The sequence below is a fragment of the Cherax quadricarinatus genome, chromosome 11 (assembly GCF_038502225.1).
Source record: "Cherax quadricarinatus isolate ZL_2023a chromosome 11, ASM3850222v1, whole genome shotgun sequence".
Classification (NCBI taxonomy): Eukaryota; Metazoa; Arthropoda; class Malacostraca; order Decapoda; family Parastacidae; genus Cherax; species Cherax quadricarinatus.
The window spans coordinates 55222575-55246876 of NC_091302.1; the positions used below are offsets into that span (position 1 = coordinate 55222575).

Below are 24302 nucleotides of genomic sequence, written 5' to 3' on the forward strand. Positions count from 1 at the left end.
GTACATGTGTAGTGTGACCTAAGTGTAAGTAGAAGTAGCAAGACATGCCTGTAATCTTGCATATTTATGAGACAGACAAAAGACACCAGCAATCCTACCATCATGTAAAACAATTACAGGCTTTCGTTTTACACTCACTTGGCAGGACGGTAGTACCTCCCTGGGTGGTTGCTGTCTACCAACCTACTATTTATTTAGTTTTGCTCTGTCTAAATGAGTATGCTTGATCTAAATCAAGACTTGTACAAGTCATCACAGCCTAGTGGTGTACATTCATGTAACAGTTTTTCCAGTCATCAGTATATCATCATATGCATAATTGATGATGTGCACACATCTGTCAACATTGTAAGACAGGCAACACAATACAGTAAGTGTAATGAAACTCAGGTTTTTAATCATTTGTAACCGTGTGATAGATACCTATTCAAGGATTTATAAAACTTACACTGTTCATAATAATTATATCTTTTGTTCTCTTGGTAAAACATGAATTTCCCATCATGAATTTGTTTTATCATTTTTGTAATTATAACTAAGATACATTTACTTCTTACAGGTAGTGTCTGAGTTCACTCATAATTACCTGCATAGCAATATTGGTCGACACATTTTAGACATTTATGGGTTTCAAAAAGTTCGTCTTCCTGTATATCAAACTACATCTCATAACAGTCTTGCCAAGTAAGAACATTATTAGTTTTAATTTTTTCTATCTTTTATTTATCTTTTCTAAATTTCAGCTGCTTGCACAGGGTGTCCCTTAAAAGTTGATTTAATGAGCATATTATCCTTTACTATAATTGTAATACACTACATTATGGAGTTAATACTTAGCTTAAGATTCATTTAACCCCATAATTTTCCTTTTAATTAAAGAACTGCATTAATAATAAAAAAAATTGTGCACAAATTAAAAAATTAAGGTGTCAAAATGCCTAGTCAACTTTGCCTAATAACCATATGTTTAAAACCAGCCAACCACATTGTAACACTGAAATACTGTATTTTAGGAAAAATGTATGTAATATTGATTTTGTTATGCTTTCAAAACTATTTATATTTCCTTGGTAGTTTTAGTTACTGTATAATGCAACCTCAGTTTTTGTATACCCTGGTTAGAGAAAACTCTTGGAGAAAATTCTCTTTAAAATGTATATTTTGTTAATATTTTTGGGTCTCTGGAATAGATTACAGTGGACCCCTGACTTACGATCAGCTCCCAACTCGAACAGTTATGTAAGTGTATTTTTGTAAGTGTATTTTTGGGGGTCTGAAACGGACTAATCTAATTTACAATATTCCTTATGGGAGCAAATTCATTCGGTAACGGCACCCGAACAGCCTTCTGGAACAAATTAATATCGTAAATTGGGGGTCCACTGTAATTGGTTCCGTTCCAGACACCCAAAAACATTAACAAAAAATACATTTTATAGAGAATTTTCTCCAAGAATTTTCTCCAACTAGGGCATGCAAAAACTGAGTTTCCACTGTACATCATTTGAATCACTTCTTGCTATTGAACAATATACAGGCAGGCTCCACTTTATAGCTCTTTGCTTTACGGTGTTTCGCTAATAGTGGTATTCAGTTATACCCATTCTTCATTTATTCAGACTTCCCAAAATAAATATATTCATCACTCGCTATAAGCTGAGGACGAAAACATTTTAGGGTAAGTAATGTGTGTACTGTATATGAATTTTTAGGCCTAGATCTATTGCTCACTTAATATGTGATAGTGTAAAAATGTTATCAGGCTTTTATATCCATTTGAAAGTGAAAAAAAAGGCTTTGATTCACTTTACAGTGATTTTTGCTTTACAGCAGTAGCCTGGAACCTAACCTGCTGTATAAGCAGGGCCCTACTGTACAGTATAATAAAATATTAATGGTAGTTGAAAACATTATTACTGCAAAATGTTCAGAAGTGGAGATTCCTAACACTGGTTCTGGATATTCAGTCATTCCTTGTTTTGCACAAAACTTGTACAGTTTTCATGACTCATGAAATCCTAATAATACGATTGGAAATAAATCACAGAATGGGTGGGCTTTGAACTCGCAGCAGGTAAGTCCTAAACTCTCAGGCTAGTGGTCCATGCTGGCTTAAGGTTTTTACAGATGAATCCCACACTAACATGGCTGTGGTACGAGTCGTGATGGTGGCTTTGAGGGTACCTGATTAATAGGAAACTCATAGCTCCATGTTCCATCTGCCATTGTAAGGACATAGTCAGTGCAGAGACCATTATTATCAACTTTAATCTTCACTATGGAAACCATCATATAGATACAGGATAAAGGAGTTTTCTTGCCAAATTCCTCTTGCTTGTTAAACTCATTGACCTGATCTTTACAGTTGTTCACACACTATAGTCATCTGCACCTCTCCTTCAGTCTTCACTATGCCTATATATTCCTAGTTTTAACATGTGTTCTTTATAGACTTGAAAAGCTTGGTTACTAAGTGAAGCATTCTTAATGAAATGTCCATTCTGTCATAGTGTCTATTTTCAATGCTCTACAGTATCACTTGTCCATACAAAAGTTGCCAAATGTAAGCATTGATGCTTAATATATTTTGATGTTATTAGTTTTATATAATATTAGTATATAATATATAATATTAGTATATAATATTAGCATTAGCTAAATGTAGTAAGCCCATTATTTGACAAATATTTCATGTCCTATTTCAAGAATTCTTTAATATTTGAAGGCAGTTAAATGCCTGGATAAGAGTACACATTGCCACCTCCTCGAGGATGTACTGCAGCTCTCAGAGGAAACAATACATGAAAGACATAGATTGATATCAGATTACAAGTTTTCTTTATCTTCTTTCAACAAGCCGGCCGCATCCCACCAAAGCAGGATGGCCCAAAAATAAAAATAAAAGTTTCTCTTTTTAACTTCAGTAATGTATACAGGAGAAGGGGTTACTAGCCCCTTGCTCCCGGCATTTTAGTCGCCTCTTATGATACGCATGGCTTATGGAGGAAGAATTTTGTTCCACTTCCCCATGGAGATAAGAGGAAATAAATAAGAACAAGAAATAGTAACAAAGTAGAAGGAAACCCAGATGGGTGTATATGTACATGTTTGTACACGCATGTGTAGTGTGACCTAAGTGTAAGTAGAAGTAGTAAGACGTACCTGAAATCTTGCATATTTCTTCTTCTTTCAACACACCGGCCGTATCCTACCGAGGCGGGGTGGCCCAAAAGGAAAAACGAAAGTTTCTCCTTTACATTTAGTAATATATACAGGAGAAGGGGTTACTAGCCCCTTCCTCCTAGCATTTTAGTCGTCTCTTACAACACGCATGGCTTACGGAGGAAGAATTCTGTTACACTTTCCCATGGAGATAAGAGGAAATAAACAAGAACTAGAACTAGAAAGAAAATAGAAGAAAACCCAGAGGGGTGTGTATATATATGCTTGTACATGTAGGGTGTGCAAAAGAAGAAAATTAAAGGTGAATACAGGAAAGAGTAAGGTTATGAGGATAACAAAAAGATTAGGTGATGAAAGATTGGATATCAGATTGGAGGGAGAGAGTATGGAGGAGGTGAATGTATTCAGATATTTGGGAGTGGACGTGTCAGCGGATGGGTCTATGAAAGATGAGGTGAATCATAGAATTGATGAGAGGAAAAGGGTGAGTGGTGCCCTTAGGAGTCTGTGGAGACAAAGAACTTTGTCCTTGGAGGCAAAGAGGGGAATGTATGAGAGTATAGTTTTACCAACGCTCTTATATGTGTGTGAAGCATGGGTGATGAATGTTGCAGCGAGGAGAAGGCTGGAGGCAGTGGAGATGTCATGTCTGAGGGCAATGTGTGGTGTGAATATAATGCAGAGAATTCGTAGTTTGGAAGTTAGGAGGAGGTGCGGGATTACCAAAACTGTTGTCCAGAGGGCTGAGGAAGGGTTGTTGAGGTGGTTCGGACATGTAGAGAGAATGGAGCGAAACAGAATGACTTCAAGAGTGTATCAGTCTGTAGTGGAAGGAAGGCGGGGTAGGGGTCGGCCTAGGAAAGGTTGGAGGGAGGGGGTAAAGGAGGTTTTGTGTGCGAGGGGCTTGGACTTCCAGCAGGCATGCGTGAGCGTGTTTGATAGGAGTGAATGGAGACAAATGGTTTTTAATACTTGACGTGCTGTTGGAGTGTGAGCAAAGTAACATTTATGAAGGGGTTCAGGGAAAACGGCAGGCCGGACTTGAGTCCTGGAGATGGGAAGTACAGTGCCTGCACTCTGAAGGAGGGGTGTTAATGTTGCAGTTTAAAAACTGTAGTGTAAAGCACCCTTCTGGCAAGACAGTGATGGAGTGAATGATGGTGAAAGTTTTTCTTTTTCGGGCCACCCTGCCTTGGTGGGAATCGGCCAGTGTGATAATAAAAAAAATAAAAAAAATAATGCATGTGTAGTGTGACCTAAGTGTAAGTAGAAGTAGCAAGACATACCTGAAATCATGCATGTTCATGAGACAGAAAAAAGGACACCAGCAATCCTACTATCATGTACAACAATTACAGGCTTTCGTTTTACACTCACTTGGCAGGACAGTAGTACCTCCCTGGGCGGTTGCTGTCTACCAACCTACTACCTAGAATCTTGCATATTTATGAGGCAAAAAAGACCCCAGCAATCCTACCATCATGTAAACCAATTACAGGCTTTCGTGTTACTCACTTGGAAGGACAGTAGTACCTCCCTGGGTGGTTGCTGTCTACCAACCTACTACCTAGAAGTTTTCTTTATGTATTTTTTTTTTTTTTTTTACCATGTGCCCACACGCTCTCACACTCATACACTCACACCAAGGCAGGGTGACCCAAAAATCAGGAAAACTTCCATAAAGTTTTTCTTTTTACATTTAGTAATTTATGCAGGAGAATGGGTTACTAGCCCCTTCCAGCATTTTAGTTGCCTCTTATGACATGCATGGCTTACAAAGGAAGGATTCTTCTCCATTTTCCCATTTAGAAGCTTTCAAAAAATCATATATTTATTATTGTCACACACTATTATGTTATATAGATGCATGCTTCACCATCAACAAAGTAACATGGAGTATAATGGTATTTAATGCTGCAATACAGAACTGTGTTTGACCATAGAGTATTTTAAAGTATTACCTCCAACAGGAACATGGCAGTAGACCCAACCTACCAGGGTACCATCATAGCAGGGAGTGCTGGCCAACAATTTGTAGACAATGTTTTCTACAACTTAGACAATGCATACGAACTTGTTGCTGTAAATGAGTCTGTGTAAGTTTCTAAAAAAAGCTGATCTTTTATAGATTCTAATTATCTTTATATTTTTATGTTTTTTAAAATTTAAAAACTCTAAACATTAGTACTTAGTAAAGAAGAGTATGGTTAATAATATTTTGTATTTGAATATATTTTTCATTTAATTACAGTATTGTTTAAAAATCATTTAAGCACTATAATATAGGTTCAACATGTTCATATAATTCTGTGCATTTTGTAGTTTTCCTTCATTATAGCAAATGCTGTACCTCATGACACACTATTATAAGAGGTTATTTAGAAAACTGCACTAGGAGAAATTTAAAGATAAAAATGACTGCTGTGCTTTCTGTTCATGATTAACCTGTAAACGGTCCAAATGTATATATATGTTTTTTCAACATTTGAAAGTATGTAAAAAAAGTAGATCTTCTTTTTGCTTTTTTACATTTGAAAATGTGTAAAAAAACTGTGATCTACTTTTTTTTTTTGTTATATTTGAAAATATGTAAAAAAAACGTAGATCTACTTTTGTAGCACTACACATGTGAATGTAGATCTGCTTGGACCGTTTATGGGTTAAACTCCACGCAAAAGCCAAGCTGCCATTTGATCCTAAATCATCCTAAAAATATAAATATATTTGTAAATGTTTTCCAAGTACAACTCTTATAGTAAAAAAAAAAACAGCATGCAGTATATTATATACTGCATATCTAATTATTCAACTTTATGCACATGGCACGCCCACTTGACTGCCCCTGCACAGGTCTGGACTCCGTAGGTAAGGTCATGTCATCCCAAAAAAGGAAGCGTAGCATTGCATGCTCAGTCATTATTATTCTGCCTGTGGATGTTGCTGTATGGTTAAAGGTCAAAAAGTAGTTTAATTATTTTCTAGGTCATTGTTTATTGGATGCTGAAAAGCAGTGAGTGACTATGTACAGTAAACCCTTAATAAAATGGACTAATAGGGGGAATTGTCTGAGTGTCCATTGAATCAGAATAATAATTGTGACTTATCAACATATATGTTTTGAAATAGAAAAAAACAAAAAAAACTCTTAATTACGCTTCCTGATATTGTACACACAGTTTACAGATATACTGCAATAAACATGGAAAATATAAGGGTTAAAGTACAGTTTAACCAGTGGATTTTGCCCATAATTTTAAAAGTCCAATATATTAAGGGTTTACTGTACCTGAAATATTTATTTATTTATTTATTTATTTATTTCCAATTTGTGCACACATACAGAGGTACAAAAAAAATACAGATAAGAGCAGTATGCCAAAGCCACTTATACTATGCATAGCATTACGGGCTGGCTTAAAATTAACTTAAGATTAACTAAGCAATGATTATTATTATTATTATTATTATAATCAAAAAGAAGCGCTAAGCCACAAGGACTATACAGCGCTGCTACTAAGCAATGATGAAATCAGTGATAAAACATTAATGTAAACAGATAACTATAAAGCACAAGTGAGTATTACAAAGACAGGTCATATGGTTGCATTCAGTTAGGTAGTGATTCTGTTAGGTAGTGTATTTAAAAAATAATAAAGTTAGATTGGGTTTTAGGTTTAACAGATACTGTCTATGTACAATACAAGAGGTTATGACAAAAAATATTTTTTTTATAAAAATATTCTATATATTGAATAAATATAATAAGCCCACAATTTGGAATGTAAAACTTAATTTCATTTCAATCTTTTGTTGATTATTATTATTTCATTATGCGATTTGTTCCAGTTACTTTTGTGAATTTTATTTTAAAAGTACACTTTGTGTGTGCCTAAGTAATCAAATCTAACTAGTTTGATGAATAAGTTTCAAGAAGACTCATTTTCCTATTTAGTCTAGTAATTTCAAAGGTACTGGCATTTGACATACTCAGCATAAAAATTTTATCAAATATTATTTATATAATTTAATGTCAAGAAATAAATGAATTTAGAAACAAAAATCAGAATCAAAACATGTCATGTGGAACCTCTAGGAAATTTAATGCTTTTCTAAAATATTGTTTATCCATATAAAAATTAGGGTGTCCAGTTACATTAATAGTGAAGTATTTCTACAACTCTAGGATTACAAAGTAATACCTGGTATTAATATACTTTTTGATCTCTATATACAGTAATGTACTTCAGTATCTCCTAGTTTTCCCCATAGCTTTTGATATCTTATTAGCTTTGTACCAGTGCAGTTGTTTAACCATATAATTGCATAACTATATTGTATAAGTGGTAGATCCAGACTATTTCTGTAAGGGGAGGGCATATACTGTATTAACAAAAGGGGAAATTTAAATTCCTTATCCTGTTTGAAATACAAGTATATACTATATAATCTGTCTCACTGTTAAGCTTTGAATTCTTTTTCCTAGATTCTACCCAAAAGTTATGTACACCACCATTCCATCATCATTGACTAATTAAGTGCATTTTAAAAACAGACATTGAGTACCATACATTGCCACCTCTGTAGTTTCAGTACTAGCACCTGACTCTTCTCTAAATCATCACTGAACATCGTCTCTGCAAATCCAAGCACTGTTGAACAGTGTTAAAACTTTGTCACTTACTTGAGGCTTATATAACATGGTTGTACTGTTCCTTGAAAACATTTGTCAGGAAAATATTTGAGCCTTTCACATTTCATATTAGTAACCCCACTTTTGACTAAACTACAAATGCTCCTTAAAAAATTCTCTTGGTTTGTAAATGATTCTGTTATTTGTTTTTGTTTAGTTTTCTGCCATATCATTGCTTCAGTAATAGAATTCAACCTCTGTTTTCTCTTTTGTTTAGTATTCATTAATTATGCTGGATTATGAGTAATGTATATAGTAAACAGAAAACCTTAATTTTTTTTTTTTTTTTTCAACAAGTCGGCCGTCTCCCACTGTAGTTCAGATATCTTTTCATCAGTCATTATTCTATACAATACAGTATTGAGAACCCACCACAATGAAAAATAAAAGATAAAAAAGCCTCTTTACCTCTTTCATGTGATCATGCAAGAATTGCTGATATATGGGAGTGAGGTGGGAGTGTTTAAATGAATGTCATGTTTATATTCATCTTGTGAGATGAAGTTTAGGCCAGTGGGGGCTTACTACAATATTTCTTGCATTCCAGAAAAGTAAGAATTATCCTTTGGGCCAATTGCAGTGTTTATATGTTTATATATCAAATCAAAATTGATTTCAATCCATTTAATTGGAATGCCCTTTTGTAAATGCAACACCATAGACATATACCAACTAGAGAACAATTGTAAAACTCCAATTGCAATGAGTTATCCTCATTAGGGAAAATTAATTATAATACTGTTGTTATCTTTTTACTATAGTGTTTATATGTGAGGTCATCAAACCAGAAGTCACCCACATTGGAGATATTGATCTATGTTTCTGGGTAGTAGATAGTTAATAAATGAAAGTTTTATCAGGGTCAGCTGGATCAGTGCAATACATGTTTTTCATTTGTGAAACGGTTGTTCTTCCTGTAGTAAATCGTTATGATAATTTTGAGTTGGATTCCTCGTGCATAGCATATTTTGCTCTTTCTACCCTTTAAGCAGGGTGCTTTGATGATGCTAATGAGTCTTGATCCAAGGAATTAGTTACTCTCCACTTCCTTGTATCAGACCTGACTTTCTCCAGTTTTCCAGTCACTTTATAAGTCTTACAGGACTGTTATTTCTGTTTGAGCATAATTATACGTACACTGCTTTTGATTATTGTTTTGTACACTGCTTTTGATTATTGTTTTGTACACTGCTTTTGATTATTGTTTTGCAATCTTCACATCAGAGGGTTATACATTCATCAGGCAACTCTTCTAAAATTAAGATGAAATGCTGTTTCTTCTATCACCTTTGTGAGTGCCTTAGAATTTTTTTTTAACTGGTCCTGAGATGTAATTTTTTAAGAAAAGAGGAATTAATGATGATGATGCTAGTTAGGCTCCAGTGCTTAATGAATTTTGAAAAATATCTGAAAGCTCACCTTCTGTTGGATCTGATAAATGTATGATTTTGTGTCCTGCTTAAGCATTTATATTTCCTTCAGTTTTCTGCATGTAAACTATAGAAAAAATTCATTTATGTAGAAGATAGATATTTACAACAAGTACTAAGCAGTGGATACTGGTCAAATAATTAAGTTACATGCATGTTTACATGTGTATATTTTCAGTATGATGGTGGAAAACAATATAATGTTCCAATAGAGAGTTACAAATCATATATATCTACTGCATATATGACAAATACATGTACACCCTTCTTGCTTTGACAAGTTATTTGTCATTTGTCATTTGTCATCCTTGTCTTTTGTTATGAATCCAGCCATACAAAATCTTTGTAGCCTTGTAAATCCTTTGATGTATATGAACTCGATGAAAAATTAAATAGGGTCACAATGTGTGCATAAATCTACTAGTAACAATGTTAGTATGACCACTCTTATCATTTCATAACTTTCCTTCATATTTCACATTTCCTGCATCTTGGTATATTAAAACTGCTACACTGAATTTTTTGGAGGCTTTAATTGATTTTTCAATTACATACAGTAGTTAACAATAATCTGAGTAAACAGTGGTGTAATGTGTTTACTCTCTAGTACCACTAGTATGGCCACTCACTCATCCATGTTACATTATGTGGAAATACACTATTTCCTAGGGCTAGCAGTTCCTTGACTAAATCCTGGGCTGGATGTAGTGCTATTGTGATTCTTACAAATAATTTTCTACTCTATTACAATTTCAATAAAAGAAAGCATTTGAATCTATATTTTTAATTTACTAAGTCCATAAAGAGATGAAATTGCCTCAGTCATGCCTTTTCTTACCTGAATCTACCACTGTACTGTATCTAATGTATTTTCCATGTATGGTATTACTACATAGCATTCAGTAATATTGCTTTACTACAGCCTTTTATAGGCATAGCACATTTAGTTTGGCATGGAGTAGTAGGGATTCATAGTATTCTTGAGCTTACAGAATTGCATGTCTATTGATGAACACACAATTGCATGCTTGCTTATGGATTACAGACGCTGCAACATTTCTACGGAATGCTCGCAAGTGGATATCTACGATGTCTTGGTTGATGAGAGGTTAGTAGGTGCTTCTGGGTGAGCAATTTATCAGGGTAAAGGTTTTACAAATATTTAAGTGTACACGTTTAATTAATGTTATGGAGTAAATGTTAACCGAACTCAAAGCTGTAGCAAGAATTAAATTTAAACTGAACTAATATGGAAGAAAGAGCACATTTATGTTATATCTATATGATGAAATGATAGATAAATTTGTAGGGAAGTGAAAACAATCATTAGCATTGTATAACATACATTTTTTTTTTTCCTCAACAAGTCGGCCGTCTCCCACCGAGGCAGGGTGACCCAAAAAGAAAGAAAATCCCCAAAAAGAAAATACTTTCGTCATCATTCAACACTTTCACCTAACTCACACATAATCACTGTTATGTTGGATAAAAATTGATTCAGGTGCCAGAATGAATATACAATGGTCCCCTGCTTTTCGTAGTTCCCGGCAATCGTAAAATTCGCCAATCATAGGGGTATTTTCGTATGAACATGGACTCGCTTTTCATAGGTTGACTCGCGAGTCATAGTTCGTCCAGGACGCGTACCCACGGCGTGAGCCGGGGCGGCAGCCAGTCTGGCATTGTTTACCAGTGAGCAAAGGTCCCCTCACGTGCTCCAGCAAAATATTTCATAATATTCCATTTATTTTAGTGCTTGCAAGTACTAAATAAACTACCATGGCTCCAAAGAAAGCTCCTAGTGCCAAGCCTGTGGTAAAGAAGGTGAGAAATACGACTGAATTTAAGAAAACCATCATTGAACAATATAAAAGTGGTACAAGTGTGGCCGAACTGTCCAGGATGTATAAGAAACCCTACACAACCTTATGTTCCGTAGTGGCCAAGAAAAAGGAAATAAAGGATGCTGTTGTTGCAAAGGGAGTAACTATGCTGACAAAAATGAGATCACCAGTACTGGAAGAGGTTGAGAAGTTATTATTGGTGTGGACAAATGAGAAACAATTAGCAGGAGATACTCTTATGACTTCGATTATTTGTGAAAAGCCTAGGCAGTTGCATGAAGATTTGGTAAAAAAATTGCCTGCAAATAGTGGTGAAGTGAGTGAATTTAAGGCCAGCAAAGGCTGGTTTGAGAGATTTAAGAACCGTACTGGCATACACAGTGTGGTAAGGCATGATGAGGCTGCCAGTTCGGACCACAAGGCGGCTGAAAAATATGTGCATGAATTCCAGGAGTACATAGAGGCTGAAGGACTGAAACCTGAACAAGTGTTCAGTTGTGTCGAAACAGGCCTCTTTTGGAAGAAAATGCCAAAGAGGACCTTCATTACACAAGAGGAAAAGGCAATGCCAGGACACAAGTCTATGAAAGACAGGCTGACGCTAATGTTCTGTGCTAATGCTAGTGGGGATTTCAAAGTGAAGCCATTACTAGTGTACCATTCTGAAAATCCCAGAGTGTTCAGGAAAAACAATGTTATGAAGAGTAAATTGTGTGTGTTTTGGAAATCTAATAGTAAGGCATGGGTCACGAGGGAAATTTTCGTCAAGTGGTTCAATGAAGTGTTTGGCCCTAGTGTGAAGGAGTATCTCCTGGAAAAGAAATTGGATCTCAAGTGCCTGCTAGTAATGGACAATGCACCTGCTCATCCTCCAAACTTGGATGACCTAATTTTCGAAGAGTTTGGGTTCATCACAGTAAAGTTCTTGCCCCCGAATACCACTCCTCTCCTCCAACCCATGGACCAGCAGGTTATTGCAAACTTTAAAAAACTCTACACAAAAGCAATGTTTCACAGGTGCTTGACTGTGACCACAGACACTCACTTGACCCTAAGGGAATTTTGGAGAGAACACTTCAGCATCCTCCACTGCATAACCCTTATAGGTATGGCTTGGGAGGGAGTGACTACCAGGACTTTGAACTCTGCCTGGAGAAAATTGTGGCCAGATTGTGTCCACAAGAGGGATTTTGAAGGATTTGGGACTGACCCTAATGAGCCTATGTCTGTTGTAAAATCAATTGTGGCACTGGGGAGTTCCATGGGGTTGGATGTGAGTTTGGAGGATGTGGAAGAATTGGTGGAAGACCACAATGAAAAGCTCACCACTGAGGAGCTGCAAGAGCTTCAGCAGGAAGAGCAACACATCGCAGCTCAGAATCTTGCTGCAGAGGAGGAAGAGAGATGGAAGAAGGTGCCTTCTTCAGAAATTAAAGAGATTTTTACTATGTGGGGTAAGATGGAAAGCTTTATGGAGAAACATCACCCTTACAAGGTTGTTGCAAGCCAGGTTGGCAACATGTACAGTGACAAAGTCTTGGGCCATTTTAGGGAAGTGTTAAAGAGATGCCAGAAACAGCTCTCTCCACAGTTATTTTGTGAGACAGGACTCCAGTGACTCTCAAGGTGGTCCTAGTGGCATTAAGAAACAGAGAAGAGAAGGAACCCCAGAAAAGCAAATGGTACCTGAGGTGTTGATGGAAGGGGATTCCCCTTCCAAACTATAAACAATCCACTCTCTCTCCTCCTCCAGTCTCCCATACACTAAGAAGAATCTCCAATAAAGGTAAGTGTTATGCTGTTAATGTTTCATTCATCATTTCCCATTGTATTGTTTATGTACTACATGTATATTTCATGTTAAAATTTTTTTTGTTTTAATACTTCTGGGTGTCAGGGACGGATTAATTGTATTTACATTATTTCTTATGGGGAAAATTTATTCGTAAATCGTAAATTTCGTTTATAGTAACGGCTCCAGGAACGGATTAATTACGAAAAACGAGGGACCACTGTATCTTGGTGGTCAGTCCCTGAAAGTACCAATCTTTTATTTTTTTTAAAGATTGTACTGAATGTTAGAGAATATTGTAGCTACTTATTTTTCAGTATGTTGAAGGAAGACATTATCAGTAAGCTTTTTGCAAGTTTGGTCCATTAGTAATGTAGATCTAAAATTTAGTTGCTTGGTTAATTAAGTTAACAGTTACTCAAGTTAGAGGTAATATATTCTGGGTTAAGCTCTTTCTCTTGTAATTTATTACTCCATTTTTTTAATTTGTATAACAGTAAAAAACTTTTATTTGTGTGCTTTGACTAACATCAGTTTTGGCTTCCATCTTTTACTGACACTATTAAGAACATTTAATTTTGAAATATAAATTATATATTGTGTAAAAATAAAAGTTTCTTGATAATATTAATATAAATGCTATGGAAATTCAATAGGTTTATTGCAGTATAAAATAATGTAGAAATTCAATCTGTTTATTACAGTAAAGTACTTAATTAATATTTTGTTAACAAACATCTTAGTAAAGCTAATAGATAATGATATTTATAACAAATCAGTTTATTAATGTAATGAATGGCAGGAATAATATTTTGGCTCATTGTATGATGATTAAATTTAATATTAAACTTGCCAACTAATTACTTTCTGTGATGTAGTAGTTTTTTCTTGACATAGACAAAGAAAATGTACTATAATTCTTAGCTAAAATCCTGCAGCGGTGAACATGGATTTATCTAGTAGGTTATCTTAACCCTTTGACTGTCGCGGCCGTATATATACGTCTTACGAGGTACCGTGTTTGACGTATATATACTCATAAATTCTAGCGGTTTCAAATCAAGCAGGAGAAAGCTGGTAGGCCCACATGTGAGAGAATGGGTCTGTGTGATCAGTGTGCACCATATAAAAAAAATCCTGGAGCACGCAGTGCATAATGAGAAAAAAAAACTCCGACCGATTTTTTTAATTAAAATGCCGACTTTGTGGTCTATTTTCGTATAGTATTTATGATTGTATTCTCGTTTTCTTGGTCTCATTTGATAGAATGGAAACATATTATAGAAATAGAGGTGATTTTGATTGATTTTACTATAAAAAGAACCTAGAAATGGAGCTGAAAGTAGGGGAAATGTTTGATTTTTGCCAATCTTCAAAAGTAAACAAATGATGCCATTGTCCAATAAATGTCCAACTAGCCATTCTAATATGCAGTCATGAATGGGTTGATGTTATTTATACAATTATTACAGTATTGCAGTAGTCTGCATAATAGTAAGTCTTCTATTTTTTGTTTGAATAAAAATTCAAAATAGAAAGCAAGAGTAATATCAGAGGGGCCTGGAGACATGACTGATGAACAAAGAAAATGTTATTTTAGAGCCAGGAATGTCTTCATTGTTCATTCTGGACTTTATTTTGAAATTGTCATATTTTTTAGTTTTCGTGAAATTGGCCAAATTGCAAATCTCTGACCACATTATTAGGTAGTTGAAATCGGTAAATGGGCAGTTTCTTGTACTCAATCAATAGAAAAAATGGAGTTCTAAAGAAATAGCTATGAGTTTGGGCGACTGGAACAATGGAATTAGCCGAAAATAGGGCTCAAAGTGGGCGAAATCGCCGATTTGTAAACAGCGCCGAGGTCGCTAACTTCGCGAGAGCATAATTCCGTCAGTTTTTGATCAAATCTCGTTTTTTTGGTGTCATTACAATCGGGAAAAGATTCTCTATCATTTCATAAGAAAAAATAATTTTTTTTTTTTAAATTTTGCGACACCAGGAGACACCTCAGGATTGGGGGTTGCGACAGTCAAAGGGTTAACTGAAATTTATGGTGTTTCATTCTCCATATATTTTCACTTGCAGCAAGTACACACACCATTGTCAAGATTGAATTGGGAAAATTAATATAATTTTGTTTTATAAAATTAAGTGTTGCATCTATATATACTGCTTGGTTTTACAGATCAGATGTTTGGAAGACCCCTATTGATGCCAGAAATAACTGGTGGGGCTTTAATACATCAGTTGCTGTGTCTGGACGCATCCATGATAGAACAGATGATGAGACACTTCTTCGTGTTGACTATAGGTATAAAATTATACTTGTAACTATATATGTTTATGCATTTTAGTATTCATGGGAGCATGTATGAAGGATATAGTGTGCTGCTTGCAATATATCTACTTATTACACAAAGTTTTCATGCAGTAAAACATTTTTTTTTTTCTTTTTTTAAACAAGTCGGCCGTCTCTCACCGAGGCAGGGTGACCCAAAAAGAAAGAAAATCCCCAAAAAGAAAATACCTTTATCATCATTCAACACTTTCACCACACTCACACATAATCACTGTTTTTGCAGAGGTGCTCAGAACACAACAGTTTAGAAGCATATACGTATAAAGATACACAACAAATCCCTCCAAAGTGCCAATATCCCGAACCCCTCCTTTAAAGTGCAGGCATTGTACTTCCCATTTCCAGGACTCAAGTCCAGCTATATAAAAATAACTGGTTTCCCTGAATCCCTTCACTAAATATTACCCTGCTCACATTCCAACAGATTGTCAGGTCCCAAATACCATTCGTCTCCATTCACTCCTATCGAACACGCTCATGCACACCTGCTGGAAGTCCAAGTCCCTCGCCCACAAAACCTCCCTTACCCCTTCCAACCTTTTCGAGGACGACCCCTACCCTGCCTTCCTTCCCCTTCAGATTTATATGCTCTCCATGTCATTCTACTTTGATCCATTCTCTCTAAATGACCAAATCACCTCAACAACCCCTCTTGAGCCCTCTGACTAATACTTTTATTAACTCCACACCTTCTCCTAATTTCCACACTCCAAATTTTCTGCATAATATTTACACCACACACTGCCCTTAGACAGGACATCTCCACTGCCTCTAGCCGCCTCCTCACTGCTGCATTCACAACCCAAGCTTCACACCCGTATAAGATTGTTGGTACTACTGTACTTTCATACATTCCCTTCTTTGCCTCCATGGATAATGTTTTTTGTCTCCACATATACCTCAATGCACCACTCACCTTTTTTCCTTCATCAATTCTATGATTAACCTCATCCTTCATAAATCCATCCGCCGACACGTCAACTCCCAAGTATCTGAAAACATTCACTTCTTCCATACTCCTCCTCCCCAATTTGATACCCTCATCACCTTACTCTTTTCTATGTTCACTTTCAACTTTCTACCTTTACACACACTCCCAAACTCATCCACTAAACTTTGCAATTTTTCTTTAGAATCTCCCATTAGCACAGTATCATCAGCAAAAAGCAACTATGTCAATTCCCATTTTGTATTTGATTCCCCATAATTTAATCCCACCCCTCTATCGAACACCCTAGCATTTACTTCTTTTACAACCCCATCTATAAATATATTAAACAACCATGGTGACATTACACATCCCTGTCTAAGACCTACTTTTACCGGGAAGTAGTCTCCCTCTCTTCTACACACCCTAACCTAAGCCTCACTACCCTCATAAAAACTCTTTTTCTCATTTAGTAACTTACCACCTATTCCATATACTTGCAACATCTGCCACATTGCTCCCCTATCCACTCTATCATATGCCTTTTCTATATCCATAAATGCAATAAAAACTTCCCTACCTTTATCTAAATACTGTTCACATATATGCTTTAATGTAAACACTTGATCTACACATCCCCTACCCACTTTGAAACCTCCTTACTCATCCACAATCCTACATTCTGTCTTACCTCCAATTCTTTCAATTATAACCCTACCGTACATTTTTCCTGGCATACTCAGTAAGCTTATTCCGCTATAATTTTTACAATCTCTTTTGCCCCCCTTCCCTTTATATAAAGAGACTACTATACATGCTCTCTGCCAATCCCAATATATATTAAGGAATTTTAATGAAAATGAGAAAAAATTTTGGAGTGAGTTAAACAAGTTAAGAAAGCCTAGGGAACGAATGGATTTGTCAGTTAAAAACAGAGTAGGGGAGTTAGATGGGGAGATGGAGGTATTGGGTAGATGGCGAGAATATTTTGAGGAACTTTTAAATGTCGATGAAGAAAAGGAGGCGGTAATTTCATGCACTGGCCAGGGAGGTTTACCATCTTTTAGGAGTGAAGAGGAGCAGGATGTGAGTGTGGGAGAGGTGCATGAGGCATTATGTAGAATGAAAGGGGGTAAAGCAGCTGGAACTGACAGGATCATGACAGAAATGTTAAAAGCAGGGGGGAATGTAGTGTTGGAGTGGTTGGTCTTTTTTTTTAATAAATGTACGAAAGAGGGGAAGGTACCTAGGGATTGGCGGAGAGCGTGTATAGTCCCTTTATATAAGGGGAAGGGGGACAAAAGAGATTGTAAAAATTATAGAGGAATAAGTTTACTAAGTATACCAGGAAAAGTGTATGGTAGGGTTATTATTGAAAGAATTAGAGGTAAGACAGAATGTAGAATTGCGGATGAGTAAGGAGGTTTTAGAGTGGGTAGGGGATGTGTAGATCAAGTGTTTACATTAAAGCATATATGTGAACAGTATTTAGATAAAGGTAGGGAAGTTTTTATTGCATTTATGGATATAGAAAAGGCATATGATAGAGTGGATAGGGGAGCAATGTGGTGACATTACACATCCCTGTCTAAGACCTACTTTTACCGGGAAATAGTCTCCCTCTCTTCTACACACCCTAACCTGAGCCTCACTATCTTCATAAAAACTCTTTACAGCATTTAATAACTTACCACCTATTCCATATACTTGCAACATCTGCCACATTGCTCCTCTATCCACTCTATCATATGCCTTTTCTAAATCCATAAATGCAATAAAAACTTCCCTACCTTTATCTAAATACTGTTCACATATATGCTTCAATGTAAACACTTGATCTACACATCCCCTACCCACTCTGAAACCTCCTTGCTCATCCGCAATCCTACATTCTGTCTTACCTCTAATTCTTTCAATTATAACCCTACCGTACACTTTTCCTGGTATACTCAGTAAGCTTATTCCTCTATAATTTTTACAGTCTCTTTTGTCCCCTTTCCCTTTATATAAAGGGACTATACATGCTCTCCGCCAATCCCTAGGTACCTTCCCCTCTTTCATACATTTATTGAACAAAAGTACCAACCACTCCAACACTATATCCCCCCCTGCTTTTAACATTTCTGTCATGATCCCATCAGTACCAGCTGCTTTACCCCCTTTCATTTTATGTAATGCCTCACGTACCTCCCCCACACTTACATTCTGCTCTTCTTCACTCCTAAAAGATGGTATACCTCCCTGACCAGTGCATGAAATTACTGCCTCTGTTTCTTCCTTAACATTTAAAAGTTCCTCAAAATATTCTCGCCATCTACCCAATACCTCCATCTCCCCATCTACTAACTCCCCTACTCTGTTTTTAACTGACAAATCCATATTTTTCCTTGGCTTTCTTAACTTGTTTAACTCACTCCAAAATTTTTTCTTATTTTCATTAAAATTTCTTGACAGTGCCTCTCCCACTCTATCATCTGCTCTCCTTTTGCACTCTCTCACCACTCTCTTTACCTTTCTTTTACTCTCCATATATTCTGCTTTTCTTATAACACTTCTGCTTTGTAAAAACCTCTCATAAGCTACCTTTTTCTCTTTTATCACACCCTTTACTTCATCATTCCACCAATCACTCCTCTTTCCTCCTGCACCCTCCCTCCTATAACCACAAACTTCTGCCCCACATTCTAATACTGCATTTTTAAAACTATTCCAACCCTCTTCAACCCCCCCATTACTCATCTTTGCACTATCCCACCTTTCTGCCAATAGTCGCTTATATCTCACCCGAACTTCCTCCTCCCTTAGTTTATACACTTTCACCTCCCTCTTACTTGTTGTTGCCACCTTCCTCTTTTCCCATCTACCTCTTACTCTAACTGTAGCTACAACTAAATAATGATCCGATATATCAGTTGCCCCTCTATAAACATGTACATCCTGGAGCCTACCCATCAACCTTTTATCCACCAATACATAATCTAATAAACTACTTTCATTACGTGCTACATCATACCTTGTATATTTATTTATCCTCTTTTTCATAAAATATGTATTACTTATTACCAAATTTCTTTCTACACATAGCTCAATTAAAGGCTCCCCATTTACATTTACCCCTGGCACCCCAAATTTACCTACTACTCCCTCCATAACATTTTTACCCACTTTAGCATTGAAATCCCCAACCACCATTACTCTCACACTTGATTCAAAACTCCCCACGCATTCACTCAACATTTCCCAAAATCTCTCTCTCTCCTCTACACTTCTCTCTTCTCCAGGTGCATACACGTTTATTATAACCCACTTTTCACATCCAATCTTTATTTTACTCCACATAATCCTTGAATTAATACATTTATAGTCCCTCTTTTCCTGCCATAGCTTATCCTTCAACATTATTGCTACTCCTTCTTTAGCTCTAACTCTATTTGAAACCCCTGACCTAATCCCATTTATTCCTCTCCACTGAAACTCTCCCACCCCCTTCAGCTTTGTTTCACTTAAAGCCAGGACATCCAGCTTCTTCTCATTCATAACATCCACAATCATCTCTTTCTTATCATCTGCACAACATCCACGCACATTCAGACTTCCCACTTTGACAATTTTCTTCTTCTTATTCTTTTTAGTAATCTTTACAGGAAAAGGGGTTACTAGCCCATTGTTCCCGGCATTTTAGTTGACTTTTACAACACGCATGGCTTACGGAGGAAAGATTCTTATTCCACTTCCCCATGGATATAAAAGGAAAATTAATAAGACCAAGAACTATTAAGATAAAATCAAAGAAAACTCAGATGAGTGTGTATGAATAAATGTGTATATGTATGTGTAGTGTGACCTAAGTGTAAGTAGAAGTAGCAAGACATGCCTGTAATCTTGCATATTTATGAGACAGACAAAAGACATCAGCAATCCTACCATCATGTAAAACAATCACAGGCTTTCGTTTTACACTCACTTGGCAGGACGGTAGTACCTCCCTGGGTGGTTGCTGTCTACCAACCTACTACCTACAATATGTATATATATATGTATATATATATGTATATATATATGTATATATATGTATATATATGTATATATATATGTATATATGTATATGTATATATATATGTATATATGTATATGTATATATATATGTATATATGTATATATATGTATATATATATGTATGTATATATATATATATATGTATGTATATATATATATATATATATATATATGTATATATATATATATATATATATATATATATATATATATATATATATATATATATATATATATATATATATATATATATATATATATATATATATATATATATATATATATATATATATATATACATATATATACATATATATATATATATATATATATATATATATATATATATATATATATATATATATATATATATATATATATAGAAGGTAGTAGGTTGGTAGACAGCAACCACCCAGGGAAGTACTACCGTCCTGCCAGATGACTGTGAAACAAAAACCTGTAACTGTTTTGCATGATGGTAGGATTGCTGGTTTCTTTTTCTGTCTCATAAACACGCTAAGATAACAGGGATATCTTGCTACTCCTACTTACACTTTGGTCACACTTCACAGACACGCACATGCATATATATATATACATACATCTAGGTTTTTCTCCTTTTTCTAAATAGCTCTTGTTCTTTTTTATTTCTTCTATTGTCCATGGGGAAGTGGAAAAGAATCTTTCCTCCGTAAGCCATGCGTGTCGTATGAGGCGACTAAAATGCCGGGAGCAATGGGCTAGTAACCCCTTCTCCTGTATACAATTACTAAAAAAGAGAAGAAGAAAAACTTTATAAAACTGGGTTGCTTAAATGTGCGTGGATGTAGTGCGGATGACAAGAAACAGATGATTGCTGATGTTATGAATGAAAAGAATTTGGATGTCCTGGCCCTAAGCGAAACAAAGCTGAAGGGGGTAGGAGAGTTTCAGTGGGGGGAAATAAATGGGATTAAATCTGGAGTATCTGAGAGAGTTAGAGCAAAGGAAGGGGTAGCAGTAATGTTAAATGATCAGTTATGGAAGGAGAAAAGAGAATATGAATGTGTAAATTCAAGAATTATGTGGATTAAAGTAAAGGTTGGATGCGAGAAGTGGGTCATAATAAGCGTGTATGCACCTGGAGAAGAGAGGAATGCAGAGGAGAGAGAGAGATTTTGGGAGATGTTAAGTGAATGTATAGGAGCCTTTGAACCAAGTGAGAGAGTAATTGTGGTAGGGGACTTGAATGCTAAAGTAGGAGAAACTTTTAGAGAGGGTGTGGTAGGTAAGTTTGGGGTGCCAGGTGTAAATGATAATGGGAGCCCTTTGATTGAACTTTGTATAGAAAGGGGTTTAGTTATAGGTAATACATATTTTAAGAAAAAGAGGATAAATAAGTATACACGATATGATGTAGGGCGAAATGACAGTAGTTTGTTGGATTATGTATTGGTAGATAAAAGACTGTTGAGTAGACTTCAGGATGTACATGTTTATAGAGGGGCCACAGATATATCAGATCACTTTCTAGTTGTAGCTACACTGAGAGTAAAAGGTAGATGGGATACAAGGAGAATAGAAGCATCAGGGAAGAGAGAGGTGAAGGTTTATAAACTAAAAGAGGAGGCAGTTAGGGTAAGATATAAACAGCTATTGGAGGATAGATGGGCTAATGAGAGCATAGGCAATGGGGTCGAAGAGGTATGGGGTAGGTTTAAAAATGTAGTGTTAGAGTGTTCAGCAGAAGTTTGTGGTTACAGGAAAGTGGGTGCAGGAGGGAAGAGGAGCGATTGGTGGAATGATGATGTAAAGAGAGTAGTAAGGGAGAAAAAGTTAGCATATGAGAAGTTTTTACAAAGTAGAAGTGATGCAAGGAGGGAAGAGTATATGGAGAAAAAGAGAGAAGTTAAGAGAGTGGTGAAGCAATGTAAAAAGAGAGCAAATGAGAGAGTGGGTGAGATGTTATCAACAAATTTTGTTGAAAATAAGAAAAAGTTTTGGAGTGAGATTAACAAGTTAAGAAAGCCTAGAGAACAAATGGATTTGTCAGTTAAAAATAGGAGAGGAGAGTTATTAAATGGAGAGTTAGAGGTATTGGGAAGATGGAAGGAATATTTTGAGGAATTGTTAAATGTTGATGAAGATAGGGAAGCTGTGATTTCGTGTATAGGGCAAGGAGGAATAGCATCTTGTAGGAGTGAGGAAGAGCCAGTTGTGAGTGTGGGGGAAGTTCGTGAGGCAGTAGGTAAAATGAAAGGGGGTAAGGCAGCCGGGATTGATGGGATAAAGATAGAAATGTTAAAAGCAGGTGGGGATATAGTTTTGGAGTGGTTGGTGCAATTATTTAATAAATGTATGGAAGAGGGTAAGGTACCTAGGGATTGGCAGAGAGCATGCATAGTTCCTTTGTATAAAGGCAAAGGGGATAAAAGAGAGTGCAAAAATTATAGGGGGATAAGTCTGTTGAGTGTACCTGGTAAAGTGTATGGTAGAGTTATAATTGAAAGAATTAAGAGTAAGACGGAGAATAGGATAGCAGATGAACAAGGAGGCTTTAGGAAAGGTAGGGGGTGTGTGGACCAGGTGTTTACAGTGAAACATATAAGTGAACAGTATTTAGATAAGGCTAAAGAGGTCTTTGTGGCATTTATGGATTTGGAAAAGGCGTATGACAGGGTGGATAGGGGGGCAATGTGGCAGATGTTGCAAGTGTATGGTGTAGGAGGTAGGTTACTGAAAGCAGTGAAGAGTTTTTACGAGGATAGTGAGGCTCAAGTTAGAGTATGTAGGAAAGAAGGAAATTTTTTCCCAGTAAAAGTAGGCCTTAGACAAGGATGTGTGATGTCACCGTGGTTGTTTAATATATTTATAGATGGGGTTGTAAGAGAAGTAAATGCGAGGGTCTTGGCAAGAGGCGTGGAGTTAAAAGATAAAGAATCACACACAAAGTGGGAGTTGTCACAGCTGCTCTTTGCTGATGACACTGTGCTCTTGGGAGATTCTGAAGAGAAGTTGCAGAGATTGGTGGATGAATTTGGTAGGGTGTGCAAAAGAAGAAAATTAAAGGTGAATACAGGAAAGAGTAAGGTTATGAGGATAACAAAAAGATTAGGTGATGAAAGATTGAATATCAGATTGGAGGGAGAGAGTATGGAGGAGGTGAACGTATTCAGATATTTGGGAGTGGACGTGTCAGCGGATGGGTCTATGAAAGATGAGGTGAATCATAGAATTGATGAGGGAAAAAGAGTGAGTGGTGCACTTAGGAGTCTGTGGAGACAAAGAACTTTGTCCTTGGAGGCAAAGAGGGGAATGTATGAGAGTATAGTTTTACCAACGCTCTTATATGGGTGTGAAGCGTGGGTGATGAATGTTGCAGCGAGGAGAAGGCTGGAGGCAGTGGAGATGTCATGTCTGAGGGCAATGTGTGGTGTGAATATAATGCAGAGAATTCGTAGTTTGGAAGTTAGGAGGAGGTGCGGGATTACCAAAACTGTTGTCCAGAGGGCTGAGGAAGGGTTGTTGAGGTGGTTCGGACATGTAGAGAGAATGGAGCGAAACAGAATGACTTCAAGAGTGTATCAGTCTGTAGTGGAAGGAAGGCGGGGTAGGGGTCGGCCTAGGAAGGGTTGGAGGGAGGGGGTAAAGGAGGTTTTGTGTGCGAGGGGCTTGGACTTCCAGCAGGCATGCGTGAGCGTGTTTGATAGGAGTGAATGGAGACAAATGGTTTTTAATACTTGACGTGCTGTTGGAGTGTGAGCAAAGTAACATTTATGAAGGGATTCAGGGAAACCGGCAGGCCGGACTTGAGTCCTGGAGATGGGAAGTACAGTGCCTGCACTCTGAAGGAGGGGTGTTAATGTTGCAGTTTAAAAACTGTAGTGTAAAGCACCCTTCTGGCAAGACAGTGATGGAGTGAATGATGGTGAAAGTTTTTCTTTTTTGGGCCACCCTGCCTTGGTGGGAATCGGCCGGTGTGATAATAAAAAAAAAAAAATAAAATAATATATATATATATATATATATATATATATA

The 24302-nt window shown here is 36.4% G+C and overlaps 1 protein-coding gene across 8 annotated transcripts in view; it reads left to right on the top strand.

Annotated features, from left to right (window-relative positions):
* Positions 1 to 24302, top strand: part of bark (protein bark beetle) — a 227548-nt gene that overhangs the window by 163930 nt on the left and 39316 nt on the right. For 6 of the 8 annotated variants that reach the window (XM_070084172.1, XM_070084173.1, XM_070084175.1 and 3 more), the window contains exons 27-30: positions 560 to 684; positions 5154 to 5279; positions 10349 to 10411; positions 15128 to 15253. In XM_070084172.1, coding sequence (XP_069940273.1) covers positions 560 to 684; positions 5154 to 5279; positions 10349 to 10411; positions 15128 to 15253 — 440 coding nt within the window. Of the gene's footprint in view, positions 1 to 559; positions 685 to 5153; positions 5280 to 6033; positions 6049 to 10348; positions 10412 to 15127; positions 15254 to 24302 lie in introns of all 8 variants that reach the window. The other 2 variants (XM_070084174.1, XM_070084176.1) reach the window with 2 other exon arrangements.